This window comes from Monopterus albus, unplaced genomic scaffold (assembly GCF_001952655.1).
Source record: "Monopterus albus unplaced genomic scaffold, M_albus_1.0 scaffold72.1, whole genome shotgun sequence".
Classification (NCBI taxonomy): Eukaryota; Metazoa; Chordata; class Actinopteri; order Synbranchiformes; family Synbranchidae; genus Monopterus; species Monopterus albus.
In genome coordinates this window covers 2,431,682-2,452,553 of record NW_018127952.1, presented here as the reverse complement: position 1 = coordinate 2,452,553, position 20,872 = coordinate 2,431,682, and the positions used below count along the sequence as shown (strand labels likewise).

The window sequence follows — 20,872 nt, the reverse complement described above, 5'->3', positions numbered from 1 at the left end:
TTCAGCCGTACAGATGTCTGAAACCAAATATTGGTTTTTGGAAATTACACACATTCAATCACACTTTGCGTATAAAAGATAACTTGCCTGTTGCAGGTGACTGAGTGATTGGGTGCCATGTGATTTCTCTTTTTTTGTTTTTTAAACGAGGGGTGGGGTTCAATGTCCTGAGTCCTGTGTACCCCTGACCTGTGAGGAGATACTGTCAAACCCCACAGAACGACACAGAAACTGCAATGGCAGCATATGACAGCACAACTCCAAGTGACATCTGCGGAGGGCCCGGTCGTCTCGATCGTCCAACATACAAACACGTTGGTAAGGCTTTTAAAACAGAGCTCCCACAACAAACAAACAAAAAAAAAAGCTGAAAACAAAGACATTTTAATGTACAAAGGGGGCAACACAATGCCTGAGAAGAAGAATGCTTATCTCCTCTGCTGATATGAAAACTGAGCTTCAGGGCTCATTTATAATCCCACTTTCATCCCAAATAATAACAAGAAAATAATGGGAAACATCAAAAGAATGAGGCAGTTTAAAAAAACATAATATATGTACATGCTTATAAGGATATGTGTGTAAAAAATAATACAATAACATAGAAAATAATTAAAAAAAAGAGGGTCATGGAACAACAAATGACGCAAGAGGGTACAAACAAAAATACGACCACATTTATGAGTAATGTAGGTTTGTAAAGGGAGGCTGATATCTAATGTTCACTTCACTGAAACGGCCCGATAGATATACAAAATACACAAAGAAACACTAATCAAACAAACACTTTGTGTAGACCGTGCCCTCGTGGGCACCAACATCGAAACCAGCATATTTTTGGGCTTTCTTCTTTTGACTTGACACTGAATCAACTGTTGTGTCATCTTGAGTGAGCACTCACCACAAAAACCCTTGTGTGTATTTTTGCTGAGGAAAAAAATTCACAATCTTCCGGTTGAATGTGACCAATGTTTAAAAGTTCATAGTCTCTGAGAATGGTTCTTCATAAAAAGATGAAGCGTCTCACTTCGATTCCCTCTCATGGCAATCTCCTTCCTGAGACTGAGCAAGGTAAGCCGAAAACAAAAGTTCCTAGGTTTCAGTCTGGAGTCTTCTTTTCTCTGTAGGGGGAACGCAAGAGTTTTCTGGGACACAAGAAGCCACCACTGTGTCCTCTAGCTGTTGGCTCCCAAAGTTAATGTTTGGGTGTGTTTGTTTGACTTTCTCTATATATGTGTGCATGACAGAAAAGAGTGTGTCTGCATGTGTAGGTATGTGTGCATGCTCATGGCGCTGTGGTGATGGCGTTCAGGTCCTTCATCAGGCCCTCGAGGTGGGCCATCTCCTCAGTCAGCTCGTCAGGCTCGTAGCTCTGAGGGAGAGGAACAGGGTTACTGCGGGGGGCAGGGGAGGGACAGGGGGGCAGGGAGGCAAGTACCTGGAAGGAGGGAGGGAGAAGAGAGGAGAGGAGAGGAAAGGAGAGGAGGAGAGGGTCAGTAGGGGATCTTTTGCAGCGGACAGGGGGAGTCGTATGGGTGGGCTGAGGCGAGCTGGGGGATGGGTCAGTGGCACTGATGCATTGTAAATGACAAAAACAGAAAGAGGCAACGGCCAAAAGCAAACATCCAGAACCAAAGAGAAACCAATGTAAACGTATCGTCAACAGCCAATCAAAGATTAGGACATGGAGAAATGATTCAGTGGTAAAAATAAAATCATTCCAGTTATGGGATTTGTTAAGGTCAGTTGAAAAAAGTTAAATGAATTGATTGAAAAGCAGCCGACAACACCACAAAAAATGATGAGGTTGAAGGTGGAAAGAATAAAAAGAGAGAAAGAACAAAAACAAATTGTTGTTAAAAACAAGTAATTGCAAAAAACCTGATATGGATCTGGACGCTGTGTGTAATTGGTATAATTATAAAAGACAGAAAATAATAAACATTAAATATTTATTCACTATATTCACCTAGACAGACTGCATTGCTACAAGTGACCAGTGTAGGGCGCTATACTTACGCTGTCTACATCTTCCAGCATCTTGCTGGTCTCTGACACATCAGGAGCGTTGGGTACGGTGACTACCATCGGTGTTCGTGTCCTTCCTAGAGTTCCAATAGAGGCTGTTTTTACAACATGTGGATGAGTGGGAGGCCCTGAATGAGAAAGAGTAACACAAAACACAAAAATACAACAGTCAGTGAAGGCCACAGTTTCCTGCATCTTGTCATGAGAAGTTCCTCTATTAAAACAATAGAAATCTACAAGTGTGTTTAAAAACCCAGTTTGGTATAAGCTGCGGGTTATATTACATTATTACAGTAAATCCTTGATTTACTGGATATTGAATGAGTCTCAAACATTTTTTTCCTTACATATACGATTCAAGTCAGTTTCATTTACAACAGTTCAAGATGCATCAGGAGTAAGGACCCACAGAGAAGTTAACTCAAAGGAAAATGATGATGAACTGAAGCTGGTTTTAGCAACTCTGAGGTAAATATTTTGCAGATACCCAAGTTCAATTTATTCACTCATAAAATGTATTTTTAACATGATATTTTTATTTAGCAGACTAAACCTCACAGCAGACTGCTGGATTAACACACAATTAAACATGCACTTAGTTATTCATTTACTGGTCACAGTTCGAACAACCTCGATGGCAGGCAGCTGGTCACATACTTGCGTAGTGCTTGCAGCACACTCAAAGCTCTTTCACACTATTTGCCCATTCACCCATTTGCACTCCCAAGCACACACGACATGTCTGGTGATATCATCACTGGGAGAAACTTGTTCAGTGTCTTGCTCAAGCACACTTCGACATGTGAGGGAGACTGACTGGGAAAGCTGGGAAACGAATTGCCAACCTTCCGGAGGAGACGACCCGTTCTACCTCCCGAGCCACAGACAGGTGGCTGTCTTGTATTGTGATCTGACTTAAGTTTAGGTGTGTGTGTTTCTGCTCACCAGTCTGAGTGAGAAGGGGAGTGCTAGGAAGGGCAGGCGACTCGTAAGATTGATGGCTGGTGGCCGGGATTGCAGGTACAGCAAAGCTCTTTAATGGGTGAGCGTGGGCATGCGGGTGGGCTGCGCGGTGCGAGGACAGGTTGCTGGAGTAGCTAGGCTCCTCCTCTGTGGTGGTGGAACCGTGGTAGCTGCCCTCTGGGTCGGCCAGGATCTCCGAGGGACAGGAAGCCTGGGAGGAAGCAGTGGCTGGAGGGACAGGCTCCGAAATGGGGGTATTCCTCACTGACTCTGGAGAAGGGGCAGAGGGATGTACAGGCCTTCAGCATCATTCACAGGCCAGGGATTGTTAACCAGCTTCACACAGCCTTCATTCATAGTTATTGAAAGAACTTATTATATATTGGAATGTATTGCAGATTATTATGTTCATAAAACCAGGAAATGTCCTTTATTAACTTTCTATGTGAAATGGCTTCTCTCTCTTCTATATGCAATGAGAGTACAATGCACTTGACCTGAAACGAGTTTCATAATAATAAGTGATTATTATATATCATAGTTGCACATCCTGTCTCTCTGGCTCATCATACTAGCTCAGTAGACATTACAGTCACTGTTACTCATTTCTTTATTTAGGCTACACTGGTAGAAATCGCTATAATATTTGCTGGGAAACAGGAGTCAGGCATTTCTATCTGAATAGGGGGGTAATGCAAAGTCAATTTCCATTTTTACTGTCAGTGAACAAAAATTATTCTGTAAAATGTCAAAGAACCTGACAAATATGTATGACATACTGAAATTAAAAACATAATAATACAAATATCATAATGATATAAAACAAAAAGCAAACACATTTTAAGCTGTAAACAGCAAACTAGTTTTACTTTGTTTATAATATACAAAATGATCTATATTTTTTGTCAACTGAACAATCAATGACGAAGCCTTCAACTGCTCATACACTGTACCTCAACAACTACACTGCAAAAAAGTCTGAATCACTGGGTGTGTCTGGCTACATTCCTGGTGGTAAAGCTTAGTTTATTTTACATAAAAAATAATTTCAGAAGGCAGGGAGGTCAGAGAAGAGAGGTTAGTAACACTTTGGAAAACTAAAATATTAATGCAACAACATGGCAGCTGCCTGTGAATGAATGAACACATGGATAATCAGTTAATGAGAATGTACAGGGGTCTGAGTGCACAGTCCTCCTCTGCACTTCTCCTGCTGCTCACCAGGTGGCAGCACCTCACCTGTAGAGTCCACCTTGTCTAGATGAGAGATGGGGGTGGCGCAGGCGTGCGGACGTGGGTGCCCGCTGCCCTGGTGATAAAGATAGCTGCGTGTTGGTGACGCCAGGCTGCCCATGTGATAATAGTGGTGATGGTTATCAAGGGAATGGATGGGGTGAGCGCTAATCACAGCTGTGAATGGAAATGGACATGGATACACACACACACAGACAGACAGACAGGATTTGATGTTTAACCAGCTGTAATACTGATGAAGGGCATGGATGTGAAACACACACACACACAAACAGTTCACTGTAATAAACACACCTGAATATTCTTTTTGCCACTCAGTCACCAAATTTCGAACGAAAGAATTTCAGAATAACAACAAAAATAAGCATTTTGACGGAGCCATTAAATGGAGTCTCGATCAGACAAACCATGGCATTAGATATATTTCGAAACAGGTAATTTGTTAAAATATTTTTGCGTTCTAATTTTCTATTTTTATGAGAAAGTTTTCCAAATTCACTCTCTTATGTCTGTGGATTTCGACAAGCTCACTTAAGAGAACGTGGACTGACTCACACACAATCACACTTACGCTGAGGGGGCTGTGCGTCAAAAGGCATCATCATTTTAGGCCTCATCCCTCGTCGGCCTGCTAGTGTAGACATGCTGTCCTCTGACTCGTGGCCTAAAAGGTACGGTGGAAACCAGCCAATCAGAAAACACTCCTACTCTGCTGTTATTTTTTGTGAATGCTCCATCTGTAGACCTCAGGATCTTTAACCAGTGGTATATTATTGGGATTGATTGTATTTCTACACGTCACTGTCACACTCAACATGCTCTTATTATGGAACTAAAAGTTTAAATTAGGTGGATTTACCGTATGTTCAGTAGTTGCAGTATTTGTAGTGTGTGCTTGCATCACTGCATCCATGATGGGCATTATGTATGAAAAGCATGAAATGTTTTGCATGATAGTCACAGAAAAACAACAGCAAAGGCGCATGTTGACTTGTGAAATAAAAACACCATGCCATCAGTCATACTCCTAGAAACAAACTTGTTAGCATATTACCTGCTTAAAAAAAACAACTGTTTTGTTAGTCAGGCTTTCAAAATGTTTGCCTGGCAGCCAAACTCAAGATTTTTTGCTCAGTGGTACTCTGTATGTGAGCTCAGTCTGCAAGGGTGAAATTTCACTTTGATCTCTTTCCCATAACATCAAATTTTAGGTCTCCCCCCTCAGGCAGGACTGACCACGGTAGGAGTTGCGCCTTTGCTGCAGGTGAGGGTTGCTGTCCAGGCCGCTGTCAGCTGGCGTGATGTCCTGTGAGGTGCGTGGGATGGGTGTTTCGGTCATGACTGGGTTGGGCTCTGGGGACTTGTCCATGGGTTTGAGTTCCAGCCTCTCGTGGTGAATCCAAAGATCGGGTGGCTTCAGGTCTTTGGAGTTTCCCTTGAATTTGTGGGAGCTGTTCGAGGACTTTGAGGCAGCTCGCTTTCTGCAGAAGAGAAGATATTGAAGTAAGACTGGCATCACTGATCAATGAGAGAAGGTTGGAGTAGCAAAAGTCCATGGAAGAGGGGATATAGGAGGGAGCTGAGCTGTAGATGAGTAAAAACAGTAAGGAAACATATTTTACAAAGGAGCATGGAGAATTGAGAGACAAGAAGAGGACTAGAAATGTCAAACCGTGACTGAGCTTCTTACTTTTTTTGGTGGGACGTGGTGTGCCGTGTGCACAGGAAAGCCCCCACTACCACCACTATGATGGTGAAGGCTCCCACCGAGATGATAATGACAATGACCAGGATGTGATTTTCACTGCTGCTTCCCACCCCTGATTTACCTCGAGAGAAGAAAGACTGGATTAGACTAGATACATTTTATGTACATGTTTAACGTCACTAATGGGGGAACATGCTACAACTACACATTGCAGATTTCAAAATGCACTGTCAGAGAAAAGTTCAACTTTCTGGACACAGATCATGATTTTAGTTAAGGTTGTGTCTGAGTGAAAGTAAGATAAATGACCAGGACAGTAGAAGAAGGTGGGTTAGAGGAAAACCTTACCAACAGAAGTGCCAGGATCCTGTGGGTGTTTGTTGCCTGGAGGCCCCGGCTTCGATGGAAGATTTGAGGCTGATTCAAAATGGGGAGGGAAAAATGCTCTATTGAAACTCAAGTACCTCTTCTATCTTCACATTAATGTCTCTATCAAACCTTCATGAGATACATTAGAATCTGAAAATCTCTATAGGCACAAACAGATTTTGCCAGTCATGCAGGAAATATTTAGAAAGAGACATACACAAGGTGCTGAGTCAGCAGTAAACAATAAAGTGTGGAGGGGGAGTTTACCTTGGTCATTAGCCATTTTGTCAGAGGACTCAGCTTTAACAGGCCAAATGAGAGCAGGGAGGGAGAGACAATAAAAAGCAAAAAACAGGTTAGCTGAAAGAGCAGCAAGGGAGACAGAAAGTGAGAGTTGGGTATTAAAAGAAGAGGACGAGGGGGCAAAACTACAAGAATAAGGAATAGTGAGAAAAATAAACAGCAAGAGCGTACTACAGATGTCTATATATACAGATAAAATCCAGTGATGCAGTACGACCAAACCGCATTAAACAGCATAAACTGACTTTTTACATTCAGCATTGGGCACAAACCTCGGCTGCAAATTGTAAAATAATTAATGGGTCTTGGGAAGCAACCTCATCTCACCTCTCAAAAAACTTTAAGAGCAACTTTCATCAGGTGAGCTAACTAGAAAATGTACTTAAAACAGTGCATTGTTGGAAATCATCAATCGGAAAGTTTGATTTGTCACATTTTACAACTGCATTAATGTGGATACTTATGAGCAGAATCATTTCACAAGTAACAAACCTAAAACCCCAACATACAGTATTACTGTCTAATAAAGCTGCTCTGGCATGTTTAACGTGTTAGCTGACAGTGGTCTATTACTCATCCATCAGATGTGGAGCACCATTAGTACTCATTTGAAACTTATCTGGTTCTTTAGTTTCTAAATGTTCAACTTTCTCCACAAACGAGTCTCTAACTTTGTGATACATATGAAAAATATATCACAGGAACTGGTGATCGGGAGGGCTCCATCTCTTAGCTTGGTCTCAGGCCCATCATGAAAACTTACTCTTTGGAGTGCGGAAATGTACGGCATCAGACATGGGGCCCATGCCCTTTGAGTTTCGGGCCTGGATCTTGAAGTAGTAGGTGGTGTCCAGTGTCAGCTCCTGGATCTGGTGAGTCAGACGGTTGCCCACTACTGGTTCAATAACCCAGTCATGGACCTCAGCGTTTACATCCGTACTGTAATAAATAATATAGCCTACAACAAGGAAGGCCAGAAAAAGAGAGACAAAATATTTAACATATAGCGGCTTTAGTACTCTGCTACTTGGCTTTTAGAGATGGAAGTAATGGAGTACAAATACTTTGTTACTGTACTTAAGTAGATTTACTTTCTAACTGCTCTAACTTAGTATTCATTTTTCTGAAAACTTTTTTATTTTGCTCCCTACATTTTAACACAAATATCTGTACTTTCTACTCCTTACATTTTCAAATCAGGCTTGTAACGTTTAGTTTTAGTACATTTGATAAGAATTATCTATTAGTTTCATTTAGCACATACTAAGTTGTGAATTCTTCTTTCAGGGACTCTGTTGACTTTAATGATTTACACTAGTGGTGTAAGTTTATTATGTAAGCTCTGCCTCCAGCACCGTTGATCAGTAGTGTTCCTTTTGGGTTGATTTGCCTTGTAAAGTTGTTAACTGTATATATCTTGATGTTTAATTTGCATTCTTGTTAAGGCTATTGTCATAAAGCGTGGCGTTAATTGGGACTGCACATTTGAAATTATTTATCTCTTCTAATGTCAGAATATGTTCATGAGCTGAGTCTTATGTTAATTAATGTGTTCACTTGATTACTGTTTAGTGAAGCAAACGTATGGCTGTTTTATTTTCAGAAACTTTCAGTAGCCTATGTACCATTACATACAGGCTACGGTGCAGCAATTTATCCATTATCTATACTGCTTATCCTGAAAAGGGTCGAGGGGGGGCTGGAGCCAGCTCCAGCTGACATTGGGGGAGAGGCAGGGTACACCCTGGACAGGTCGTCAGTCTATCACACGGCTGACTACTGCAGAGCAATTGTGTGGATTATGTCAGTGCTCTTTGCTTCTGATTAAAGAAGATAAATGTCATCTGGTGACTCTAGTCTGTCTTCTGCTTTCTCATTGCCTGGGAATCAAAGTTAGGTGTTAATTATAGACTTTCTGAGTTCTTCATAATAAAACAAGTCTTTCCAGGGTGGTTCCTTGTCTTGGTGATGCTACAGTTTGGGGGGGGCTGAAGATGGACTCACCAGTGATCTTCCCGTTAGCCTCAGAAGGAGGCTGCCAGTTGACAATGATGGTACGAGGTTTGTTCTCTTTGCTCACCACAGTCACATCTTTTGGAGAGGAGGTGGGAACTGTGGTGGGAATTGAGACAGGACATTTGTTGGGCTGACAAAGAGATCAAGATGGCATACTTTTCCTATAGTTTTAAATTCAACAACATGGTGGACTCACTAGTAATTTTACTGCAAACAAGTAAACTGTGTGCACACATATTTGTGTGTGTAGTGTAAAAGAAATTCTATGCTGAAAGTGTTGCTACAGCAGTTAAAAATTAGGGACTATAGATGGTTCCTTGTGTGTACCAGTATGTGTATATGTTAAATGGCCCCCTGGCTTGGCTGAAATGAACTGATATATTTTCAGTACAGAATGGCTCATGTATTTAAAATGACATTATTTTGTTATAATGAGAGGGCTATGAGTAATTTCAACTCTGATACAGTCAATATATGTAATCCAGGGGGAAATTATATTATATTATATTATATTATGTTACGTATATTATATTATGTTATATTATTTGCATGGAAGAGGGGTTTGTACAACTTAATGTAAGTGAACAGGACAGCAGGGATGAAATGAAATTCCCCAGTCATCAAGTTTGCTACAAACTTCCGCACTTTCACTTGTATTAATGTGATAAATAGAAGACACGGTTGGCTTTTATTATACAGTGCAGAGAAATCTTGATTTTCCTCAGGTGTTCCCGCTCCTTCCATGATTGCTTCAGAAAGTAAAAGGCAGTCAGCCAGGGGGTTGTTACACTGGACATGTTGTTGGTTTATATCTTTGTACATTTTGTGTCTTTCTGCATAACTATTTGTGTAACTGTCTGTGTGCTCCTACTGGACTCAAATGTGGTGCCCTGCGCAGTCATGCTCCAAGTACTGGTGCGGCGGCCTTTGGTCACCATGACGGAGAACTCGTATAGTGTGTTAGGCTTCAGACCTGTCACCATGTGGCTCAGGCTGGTGGTGTTGGCCATCTAGAGGGCGAAGGAAAACACATGAGAATTCGACCACAACAATGATTCAGTTTGTATAGTGGCAGATTATATTCACTGAACACTGATCAAGTCACCAGGGACTTCAATGTATTTTATCAGTCATGAGAATAAACTCACTGTCATTAACAATCATTTTAGTCAACGAAATAGCAACTTGGCAAAAAATGGCAAAAAGAAAAAAAATCACATTTTCCTAAAGCCCATGGTATTATCTAGAAATGTCTCGTTTTCTCAGGCAGGGCAAAAAGCAGCAAATCCCTGTAAGTGAGAAGAGGATACACGACACACTGACCACTGATGATCTGAAATGCACTCAAAGACAAGTGCAGCCCTTACAAATAAACCAAACTAAATATGGCAGGTTACCAACATGAACACTGTACTGGTTTCACAAAATGGAACACACTAGGAATGCTTTTCATGTTTGATTGGAATTACAGCTCCCAAGAAAATTCGGACATTTCAAATCTTGAGTTATGTAACAATTTCTCCTGACCTCCTCTGGCCTGAACTGGCAGGAGAAAACACTTTAGCTTGCTGGGAGTTGTGGTAGTAGCAAGTCATGTCTCTACCAGTCCTGTTGATAATGTTGCATGCTGTTACAAAAGTGCAGTTATCCAGTGGGGGGTGTCACACAGGGGGCAGTTGGATAGGAAAAGGAAACACTGTTCTTTAGACACATGTAGCCACTTTGAAAGCAGTCACCTCTTCAATAATGCACAAGCTTGTCTGGATACACTCACTCTAAGAGAACAGAGGACATGAAGAAGAGCAACAGTAAGGTGGAGGCAGTACTGCTGGTTATACTGGTCTCGAGTACAACTGTGCTAATATATATATAGCAAAAATAGGATGTACAAGATGTAGCTTTCAAAGCAAAGAAACTGCACACCACTGTTAAAAACATCAGAAAAGACCTCTCTAATCCACTTATAGTGGATTTGAATGAGCCAGTGGAGAGCTCTTTAATTACTGTTGCATAGTGCGAGGAGCAAACCAGTTTGGGCATTCACTTGTGGCATCAGGTTGCACTGCATGTACTGTATACATGTAGGTGTGATGTGTTGTGAGGGTGAATACTGAGTCGGCTGTATGGAAAACGCACTGCCAGATCTTCACCCTTTTTCTAGTTATCAGTTTTTCTTGTCCTTGTTGAATAATTTATCAGTAAACAAAGGCCTTTATCCAAGCTCTACTCAGTCACCGGATTGCACACAAGCCTGCAGCCATCAACACACACACACACACACACAATAAATAATGATCATAATTGATCTGCATGTTAAGATTCAGAAGCTCTGCTCATTGTGACACTACAAATATTTTAACTCTGTTTATTACCGCACAAACAGTGACTTTAATATTAAGATTTCTATGACACTGATCCCAGAAAATCAATGTAATATTCCAGCACTGTTCTTGATCATCAAATTAAAAATTCATAATTAATCAACAGGAGTGAGTACTAGTTCAATAAAACAGTTTATCATCATTTCATTTATCAAGCAAAACTGCACTTGTTTCAACTTCTCAAATTTAAGGATTTGCTGCTTTTTTTTATCCTGCATCACTGGAAATTGAATACCTTCAAGTTTTCACCCACTGGCAAGACAACATAAACAATCATAAGACCTTCAGGTGTGGGACATTGTTTCACTATTTGAAACAATTAATGAAAAATACAATAGATATTAAAGTTATGTTCCTCAAGGTTTTTATGAAATCAAGTTCCACTTTTTAAACTCGTTGGCATTTTCTCTGTAATAGCCACTTAACAACAACAACAACTTTCTCTATATACACTATGGCAGTTTTCATTGTACGTGTCAGAGTCTGTTATTCTCATTGCTGGATGGATTTAAATTGCAATCTTTGTATGAGCTTTCACAGGAAATGAAACACGCATGTAATCCACTATTACTGTTTTTGGTATCAGTCTCACCGATTACTTTTGTACAGCCATATCAGCTGTATACCTGTGTAGTATTAAAGCCTTTTTGTTGAAGACCCCAGTAACCAGGAGTGTCACCAAATCAACCAGGGTGCCAAAAACTTTAGAATGTAAAGTGACTACTTCTCTTTATACTGCTTAGAAAGTTGGATGAAAATAAATTACTGCTGTGTCATAAATACCAGCATTGTGCGGCCTGCCACTGTGCTGCTAGGGGAATATTTTATTATACATCATAGAATGACACTTTTTATTTTCAGCACATCAATACATCTCTCTGGTAAGTGTCAGCCTGAAGGGATGCACAAAGTCCCACTGCATTGCAATGCGCTGAAATTGCACTATATTAAATGAAGGCATATCACTAAAGTGTGATCAGAGTGAAATGATTTGAGATATACGTAACTGAATTACTCTGGGTTGTAAACAAGCCAGTTGAGTTTAAGCACTGAGTTAAACCAGAAAAAGATGAGTGAGCTTCAGCAATAAGGGGCATCAGCTCATTTTGAGTTTCAAAATTACCCTGGAGCTTTCCTCGGTGGAGAAGTAATTCTCAATTACATTAACACATAGAACAGAAAAACATGATGAAAAAGACATTTAAATTCTGTAATTTTAAGATGTCTAGAATCTGAGGATCTCTTACCTTTACTTTAGTGTTCGCAGGGATGTTGGTCTTCCAGCGCACTGTGTAGTAGCGGTTATCAGTGATCTTTTGGTTCTTGGGCAGCGAGTTGTCAGCCCAGGTGACCTTGATGGTGTCGTGGCTCAGCACGGAGGCCTGAACACCCACAGGAGGCATCATGGGGGAGGGGTCTGGTACTGGGGTGTATGGAGCATGGAAGAGTTCGTACAGGTCAACATCGGGGTCTATGGGATCTGCACGTCAGCCAGTAAACCCGCGTGCATCCAGACAAATTAAAATGACCCAAATTAAAACATAAGTGTGGCATGGTGGATCAGACGGTGGAGTCGAAACAGGACGTGGGGAGGGAAGAACAGGCGAAAATAAGGTTAATGAGTTAAAATGAAGGATGACAAAAAGGGAGGTGGATAAAGATGAACAGAAGTGCAACAAGGATGGGAGTGGGAAGAGTGAAGAAAAAGAGAGAGAAGATTCTATTAGAAAAACAGGCACTGACCTCTACCATGAGACCAATCTACAGACTTAGACGCTACTCTACAGTATGCGGTGTTCTATCAGTAGCTACTGTAGAACTATGAAAAGAGAGGGAAAGGTTACAGTAAGAGGAAAACTAGAGTGAAAATAGATACCCACAATCCTACAGCCAATCCGCACATCGAAGTGTAGACCCAATCTTTTCAGACAGAAGCAGTACTGAAATGTGTTTACAAATGTTTACATCATAGAATTTTTCACAACATCTTAATGCAAAGGGGATGAACAGAAGAGCACTTTGCAGGGTAATGCCGACAAGGTGCAGTGCGTCTCTGATAATCGTACAAAGAATATTGAGGCTTTAAGTAACGGAGCCTACAGGCAGAGAAAGAGGAGATAGTCACAGACGAGTGATGGTTGTGGTTGGATGTGTGTGTGTGTGTGTGTGCGCTGAGTTCCCACAATCAGTCTTTAAATTATTAATAGATAATACTAATATGCATCATGTCTATAAAAACAGTACCATCCCAATATTTCACTAACAGAGATATAAAACTAATAACCCGCTGCATGTTGGTATCGGGTGCTTGCAGTGCCAGTGTGGCATAATGGGGTCCAGTATGATATATTTACTAACCTTAATATCCTCTTTCTATTATTGCTGTGCATGTTTTTAAAATCAATTTTTAAATTTTATTCTTAGATTTCTTTGGAGGTGACTTGTGTAATAGCAGATTTTCTAGAAATATAACTGAGGCATAATGGCCAGATTCAAGTGTCTGTTTTGGTGTAATACAGTACAAACAATAGCTGATGAATTGATGCAGAAAATGGGTAAATCTATTACCACCATACAATAAGACTGCACGGCAGTACTTGATAGTTTGTAACATCACTTTGAAACTGATCTAGTAAAGGTTTCCACCTCAGTAGAAACAGTATACAGTAACAATCTCTGCTGGCTGACAAATGTTGGCCTGGGCACGTTAAGTGTACAGTGGATAGTATATTGCATAATTACAACCTGTTGGTTAATTATCTGTTTATGTAAGAGTGATATTGTGTACAACCCCAAAAAAGAAAACACTGGGACGGTACGTAAAAGGTGGTTATGTGCCTGCAGAAAAAACAACAAAAAAACAATTGAGTGTGTATAAGGGACCTGCATATTACGCCTCATAAAGCCCAGTGAGTATTCTGTGTGTGTCTATGAGAGGAAAAATGGAGCTGCTCAAACAAGCAGTTTCTGGGCAGCATACTGAAGAATAAACACTTCAACATGGCCTCCTGGCAAGTGGTTTCATTGCTCCTGGGTCTGTCCTTGGTTTAGTTATGATGGAAGAAAAAGGTTTGGTCAGTCACCCGTGATGACTCTTGTTGACCACTTGTTGGTCCTCTCTTCTCCGCCTCGCTCTATTTGACACCTCTCTGTACAGAGCTGTAGCCATTGTATTCCCAAGACTGAGCCAGAGAGAGTGTGTGTGTCTGTCTGTGTGTGAGTGTTTATGTGCACGAAGAACATCCCAGCATTTGTGCGGTTGTGGCGAGGCACTGAGGTTTTTGGAGAGGCATGCAAGCTGCAATTCTTTACCCGCTTTGGAAGAAGGCAGTCACCAGTGTTTACAAGTACAACACACAACAGGAAAGAGGCTGACTTGCCCCTGAAATATTTTAGAGATAGGGCGAAATTCCTCATTTGCCACCTTTTCAGCTAAGACATTATTATTAAAACATTCAACCGAGCACTCTCTCAACCTAAATTCAAGTTTAAACTGCTTTTTTTCAGAGGTAAACATACTATGTAGGTCAGCTCGTCTTTGTAATCCCAACTTGAACAAACTGGCAAAAGCCACCACAGGGGGTCTGTGAGTGTTCAGTGCTGTGTGGATGTGAGGGAGAGAGTTTCATAGAGAGAAGTGTACAGTATGACAGTGTGCCGTATGCGCAAACACTTAAGACTACAACCCCACCCCCACCCCCCTTCAAAGCATGTCGACATGATTCATGTCATCTAGAATCCTACCCATCTCAAACTTGGCGTGATCAAGGCTGAACAGGGAGGTGGGAGGTTGAATGAAAAAGGAGGCAGGTGCAGCCCACATTCTGGGACACCGCAGGGAGCACGGACTAGCTGTCTTCTGATACTGTCACATGAACCATGTGAACTCAGCTAACATGCAGTCAAACTGGCAGCATTTCACACTTTACAATCATTTGTCAAGTTCTACTCCTGAATGTTAACAAGGTTGTGATCTGAAAATTATAGACAGTCTGGCTGGCAGTCAAAATGGACCGCCCACATTCTTAGGCTAATATGACAAAGCTGCTTCATTCACAGCCACAATGATACTGGATCTCTGAGGCCAATACTGATATGATAGTGTCTTATAATTTTTTGATACATCTTAACTATAATATACACTAATACTGACATAAGAAACCAGTCAAAATCCAAGTAGGATCTAAATGTTGCCTGTTCTGTCTAATTAACTTCAGCAGTTACTGAATCTCCCATCTTGCATCTGGCCTAAATATAGGACTGGATTTGCACAAAGCTTCCCCTGTGTATGGTGTATATTCTAATATTTCAGGCCATTCAACGTAGGATACCTGTTCTAGCAACACACAAGAAGCTTATCCTGAGGTAATCTAGGGGCAAAATTTGAGGATTTTAAACATTTGATTAAAAAGAAGTTTTGTTATATTGGGGGCCATGAAGAAGAGAGTTGACCCATTCTCTCTTTTGTAATTTAGAGTCCAGACACATTCTGTTTGATAATGATCTCAGGTTATAAAGAGCAAAGATAAATGTCAGTCAACGACGAGTGACCAGAGCCATACAGTCTGAGTACTGTACATCCCATAATACTGCATGTGCTTTCTGTTCTGAGCTAAAGAGACCACAGTTCATAGGACTTACATTTCTTCCATAGACAGACAGTGTAAATGCTTCTATTGAATTCTTACTTTGCAGTGTATCAAAATAAGTGAGATTTATAGAGTTATGGGCATGTGTGTGTGTAGTTCATACCTGACTGTGGTCTGGTGATGGCACTCTCGTACACAGGAATCCCCTCACCCACGTTATTGAAGGCCTTTAGTGTGATGACGTAGTGGGAGCTGGGGTCTGTGAGAGGAAGATGTAAGACAGACTAGTGACTAGAAATGGAAGAGCAAGATAAAGTGATGCAGCCATCTAATCAAGCCAAACCCTCGAGATGCTTGACTCATAATTTCAATATTATTATTATGCATATATCATTTTTATTGCAACAATTTCAACCCCAAATCTTTCCATTTCATGAGATTTTTTATACCCATAATCTACTCCTATACCCATTGCTAAGGCTCTGATTACTGTAGAATTATTGATGGCGATAATAATGACATTAATAAAAACCAACAATAATGAGTATGACCTATGTAACAGGAACAATCATGTACAGTGGGTACAGAAAGTATTCAGACCCCCTTGAATTTTTCACTCTTTGTTATATTGCAGCCATATGCTAAAATCATTTAAGTTCATTTTTTCCTCATTAATGTACACACAGCACCCCATATTGACAGAAAAACACCGAATGTTTGACATTTTTGCAGATTTATTAAAAAAGAAAAACTGAAATATCACATGGTCATAAGTATTCAGACCCTTTGCTGTGACACTCATATATTTAACTTAGGTGCTGTCCATTTCTGCTGATCATCCCTGAGATGGTTCTACACCTTCATTTGAGTCCAGCGGTGTTTGATTATACTGATTGGACGTGATTAGGAAAGCCACACACCTGTCTATATAAGACCCTACAGCTCACACTGCATGTCAGAGCAAATGAGAATCATGAGGTCAAAGGAACTGCCTGAAGAGCTCACAGACAGAATTGTGGCAAGGCACAGATCTGGCCAAGGTTACAAAAAAAAATTTCTGCTGCACTTAAGGTTCCTAAGAGCACAGTGGCCTCCATAATCCTTAAATGGAAGACGTTTGGGACGACCAGAACCCTTCCTAGAGCTGGCCGTCCGGCCAAACTGAGCTATCGGGGGAGAAGAGCCTTGGTGAGAGAGGTACAGAAGAACCCAAAGATGACTGTGGCTGAGCTCCAGAGATGCAGTCGGGAGATGGGAGAAAGTTGTAAAAAGTCAACCATCACTGCAGCCCTCCACCAGTCGGGGCTTTAGGGCAGAGTGCCCCGACAGAAGCCTCTCCTCAGTGCAAGACACATGAAAGCCTGCATGGAGTTTGCTAAAAAACACCTGAAGGACTCCAAGATGGTGAGAAATAAGATTCTCTGGTCTGATGAGACCAAGATAGAACTTTTTGGCCTTAATTCTAAGCGGTATGTGTGGAGAAAACCAGGCACTGCTCATCACCTGTCCAATACAGTCCCAACAGTGAAGCATGGTGGTGGCAGCATCATGCTATGGGGGTGTTTTTCAGCTGCAGGGACAGGACGACTGGTTGCAATCGAGGGAAGGATGAATGCGGCCAAGTACAGGGATATCCTGGACGAAAACCTTCTCCAGAGTGCTCAGGACCTCAGACTGGGCCAAAGGTTCACCTTCCAACAAGACAATGACCCTAAGCACACAGCTAAAATAACGAAGGAGTGGCTTCACAACAACTCCGTGACTGTTCTTGAATGGCCCAGCCAGAGCCCTGACTTAAACCCAATTGAGCATCTCTGGAGAGACCTGAAAATGGCTGTCCACCAACGTTTACCATCCAACCTGACAGAACTGGAGAGGATCTGCAAGGAGGAATGGCAGAGGATCCCCAAATGCAGGTGTGAAAAACTTGTTGCATCATTCCCAAAAAGACTCATGGCTGTATTAGCTCAAAAGGGTGCTTCTACTAAATACTGAGCAAAGGGTCTGAATACTTATGACCATGTGATATTTCAGTTTTTCTTTTTTAATAAATCTGCAAAAATGTCAAAAATTCTATGTTTTTCTGTCAATATGGGGTGCTGTGTGTACATTAATGAGGAAAAAAATGAACTTAAATGATTTAGCATATGGCTGCAATATAACAAAGAGTGAAAAATTTAAGGGGGTCTAAATACTTTCTGTACCCACTGTAAGTGACTTTCGGTTTTTCCCGTCTAGGGGTCGCCACAGCGAATCGTCACACTGACGACTCGCATGTTGACATTTGGCACGTATTTTACGCCGGATGCCCTTCCTGACGCAACCCTGATTCGAACCCGGGGCGCAGCGGTATTGCATATGGAACAATAATGTTCCAAATTAAATTAAATTTCTGGTGTAAATACAACAGCAAAAACTCCCAGAACAGTCAATCCAAGCTCGACCCCATTGTTCTTATACTGCTATTAGATGATGTACATAAAACAAAAATGAACATAAATCTGTTTTTAGTAAATTATATATATAGGGAAAATTGCCTGTGCAAGCCAAAGATTCCATGACCTTCATATGATTTTGTTAAAACAAAATCTGTAATTTTGTTTCTTGGATTTCAACAGGAGATCACCGCTTATTTACTGGCATAAGAGCTATAATGACACTGCTCTCGAGTTTTATTAAATGGTTTTATTGAAGTCCTCCAAAAACATTAAGTTAGCACTGACTCCAACTTGTGTCTGTTTCTCAGCTTTTCAACTGAGCTTCAGCAGAGAAATGGCACTGGAGCCAGCAGAACATTTTAGTGAGGTGAAACTGAATGTTGTTTCTTTCAGCTTCATGACAGCGAGTACTAAAATCATGAAAACAATTTTTTATATTAAAATATTATGACCTTCAGCCCAATCTGTGTAATTAGCGGTTCTCATTAATTCTCTAAATGCTCACTATGAGGTAGAGATGAATCACTTCATAGTGTTTGTGTCTGTGTTTACTCATACATAATTAAAACCATGTAATGGTTTGATTAGACTGCTCTATAAAGTCAGATGCAATACATTCATACTTTTTAGAAAGACAAACCACTGTAGTATTAGAAATGCAGGGGTCTGCTGTTGAGCAAAGACACATGAGTTCCACAGGTCGCATCAATATCTGACAAGTGGTATTTGACAGACCATTTTGGATCCTCCAGTGTAAATAGGTCAGTGACAAAAAGATACAAAATCAATATCTCAGTAAAAACACAACACCACCCATCCAAACACAAGCAAACAAATGATGAACATGCACCATTACAGAATAAATAACAGTGATTTGCTCTTACCAAGGTTTTCAATGGTGTAGTAGCGCTGCTTGTAGTCCACTTTGATGGTCTGGGCATGGGGACTGCCGATGCCATAGCCGATGGTGTAACCACGCACCACGATGTCCTGGTTTTCAGGCGGCGTCCAGCTCACCACAATACTGTTGACCAGTGGCCGGACATGGAGAGAGCTGGGCTGGTCTGGTACACGTGATTCTGGTGAGGGAAATACAGAAGAAATTCTTAAATTCCAGTGAGCAAATAAGTGACTGCTGACTTATTTTGCAGAAAAAAGAAAGAAAACGTAGATTTAAGCCCAACAGAGTGGTTCTGGATTAGTCTGTAAGAACTGAATAAAGCAGGTGGTTTTACCATCCAGGTCACTCTCAAACGTCTCTGCCGTGGTCCACTCGGTGGCTGGTCCCGTGCCGTTCACTGTCATGGCCGACACCCGGAAGGAGTACTCTGTCCCTCGCTCTAAACCTGCACGGCCACGCAAACAGATCAGATTCAAAGCTTGGTTTTTAGACTGAGCTGAATCTCAAGTAGAAATAAAAACCACTGCATTAAAATGTCTCTCTCTTTCTGAGGCTTGATTTTCTTTAAAAATTTACTGTTGCTCTCCACTAGGCAGGGCAATTGGGTTTTAAGTCACAGAGACAATAAATAATTTAAAACCATAAATGTTTTAAGCAGATGCCCAAGACCTCGGTGTACAATTTAAAGAAATAATCCATAAGCATGCCTTTGAAAGGATCAAGTGAAGGTTTATGTGGTTCACTTTTAATGAACTTGACTTTTTCCACTCAATATTATGGAAGTGACTGAGATTTATTTTTCACTTTTGATTAAGATTTTGGTAAAAATGTGCTTGCTGTTAAGAATAGCTAAAAAGAAAAGTGTGTAATAGATGCTAGCACATTAATGTTTACATCTTAAAGTTATGCCTCCTTCAGAAAGAAAGCCTGCTGACAACTAATATGTTGCTGTATTCATCTGCTGTAAAATGTTTCATCATCATCATTTTGTCTCATTTGCAATATACATCTAATACTGTAGTTTTTTTCTCTGTACCCAGCATTCTGGGACGCCCCTGGGGTGTAGCGTCTGCCTAACCATCCGTGCCTCCAAGGCACCTTCTAAATGCTTTTGAATAAACACCCCTTCTGTTTCACCCCCAGAATACTCTCAAAAATCTGCTTTTAAGTATAAATTCTCTTTGATGCAGAACACAGCGTGTGGCCGGGCCACTTGAAAGCTGCCGAGACGGCATCTAATATTAATAAAATATCGATATTGTGCATATTTTCAATGGGAGCAGTGGGTAAAGTTAGGGTACAGTAAGATGCAACTCCATTGCAGTGTCAAACTAAATAAACAGACCTACTGCCAGACTGACTCTAAACTACAACTCAGACACATCTTCAGTCTCAGGATCAAGACTTTAAATATTGCAGGATGTCATAATGTAGCTAAGAGCATCTAAGATACACTGAGCAGAGATAAAAGGGAATCTGATAGCTTAAATGATTTAATGTAAGACCTAAAGCTCCGAAGGGGAACATTAGAATTTGATAGTTCCCTAAAAACAAAACACAAGAGTGTTCCCCTATAGCCTCTATTTTAAAATTATGTTCACTAATGACATCGAAACATATGTACAGAGGAGTTGGATACCATCTGTGTACTTGAATGTAATGTTGCAGTAGACAAGCTCTCTTTTGAGTCAACTCATAAGGTTATCACTTATCCTATGGCAGTGTTCACAGTTGGCATCAAAACACACACTAGGTGATCTAAGTGGACAGGCCACTGAACACAAGTGTTGAAATGTGTGCAAGACATACTGAAGACACACTGGGATATAGTCATTCAGGCATCACTTAAGGGAGGGCAGGAGACACATTTGTCCACACTGGTAGTGCAGTGTACAGTAAATGCTAATGTCTCCTGAACACTG

General features: G+C 40.9%; 1 protein-coding gene across 9 annotated transcripts in view; it reads right to left on the bottom strand.

The window, feature by feature from the left end:
- Window positions 1-6: 6 nt before the first annotated feature.
- The window catches only part of neo1a (neogenin 1a), a 71,502-nt gene continuing 50,636 nt past the window's right edge, over window positions 7-20,872 (bottom strand). For 2 of the 9 annotated variants that reach the window (XM_020605748.1, XM_020605753.1), the window contains exons 12-27: window positions 19,285-19,395; window positions 18,934-19,128; window positions 15,775-15,870; window positions 12,270-12,502; window positions 9,513-9,651; window positions 8,630-8,737; window positions 7,389-7,583; window positions 6,590-6,622; window positions 6,302-6,370; window positions 5,936-6,074; window positions 5,482-5,726; window positions 4,817-4,909; window positions 4,231-4,401; window positions 2,974-3,261; window positions 2,020-2,156; window positions 7-1,438 (exon numbers count right to left, since the gene is read on the bottom strand). In XM_020605748.1, coding sequence (XP_020461404.1) covers window positions 1,286-1,438; window positions 2,020-2,156; window positions 2,974-3,261; window positions 4,231-4,401; window positions 4,817-4,909; window positions 5,482-5,726; window positions 5,936-6,074; window positions 6,302-6,370; window positions 6,590-6,622; window positions 7,389-7,583; window positions 8,630-8,737; window positions 9,513-9,651; window positions 12,270-12,502; window positions 15,775-15,870; window positions 18,934-19,128; window positions 19,285-19,395 — 2,405 coding nt within the window. In that variant the 3' untranslated portion in view covers window positions 7-1,285. The other 7 variants (XM_020605754.1, XM_020605749.1, XM_020605752.1 and 4 more) reach the window with 7 other exon arrangements.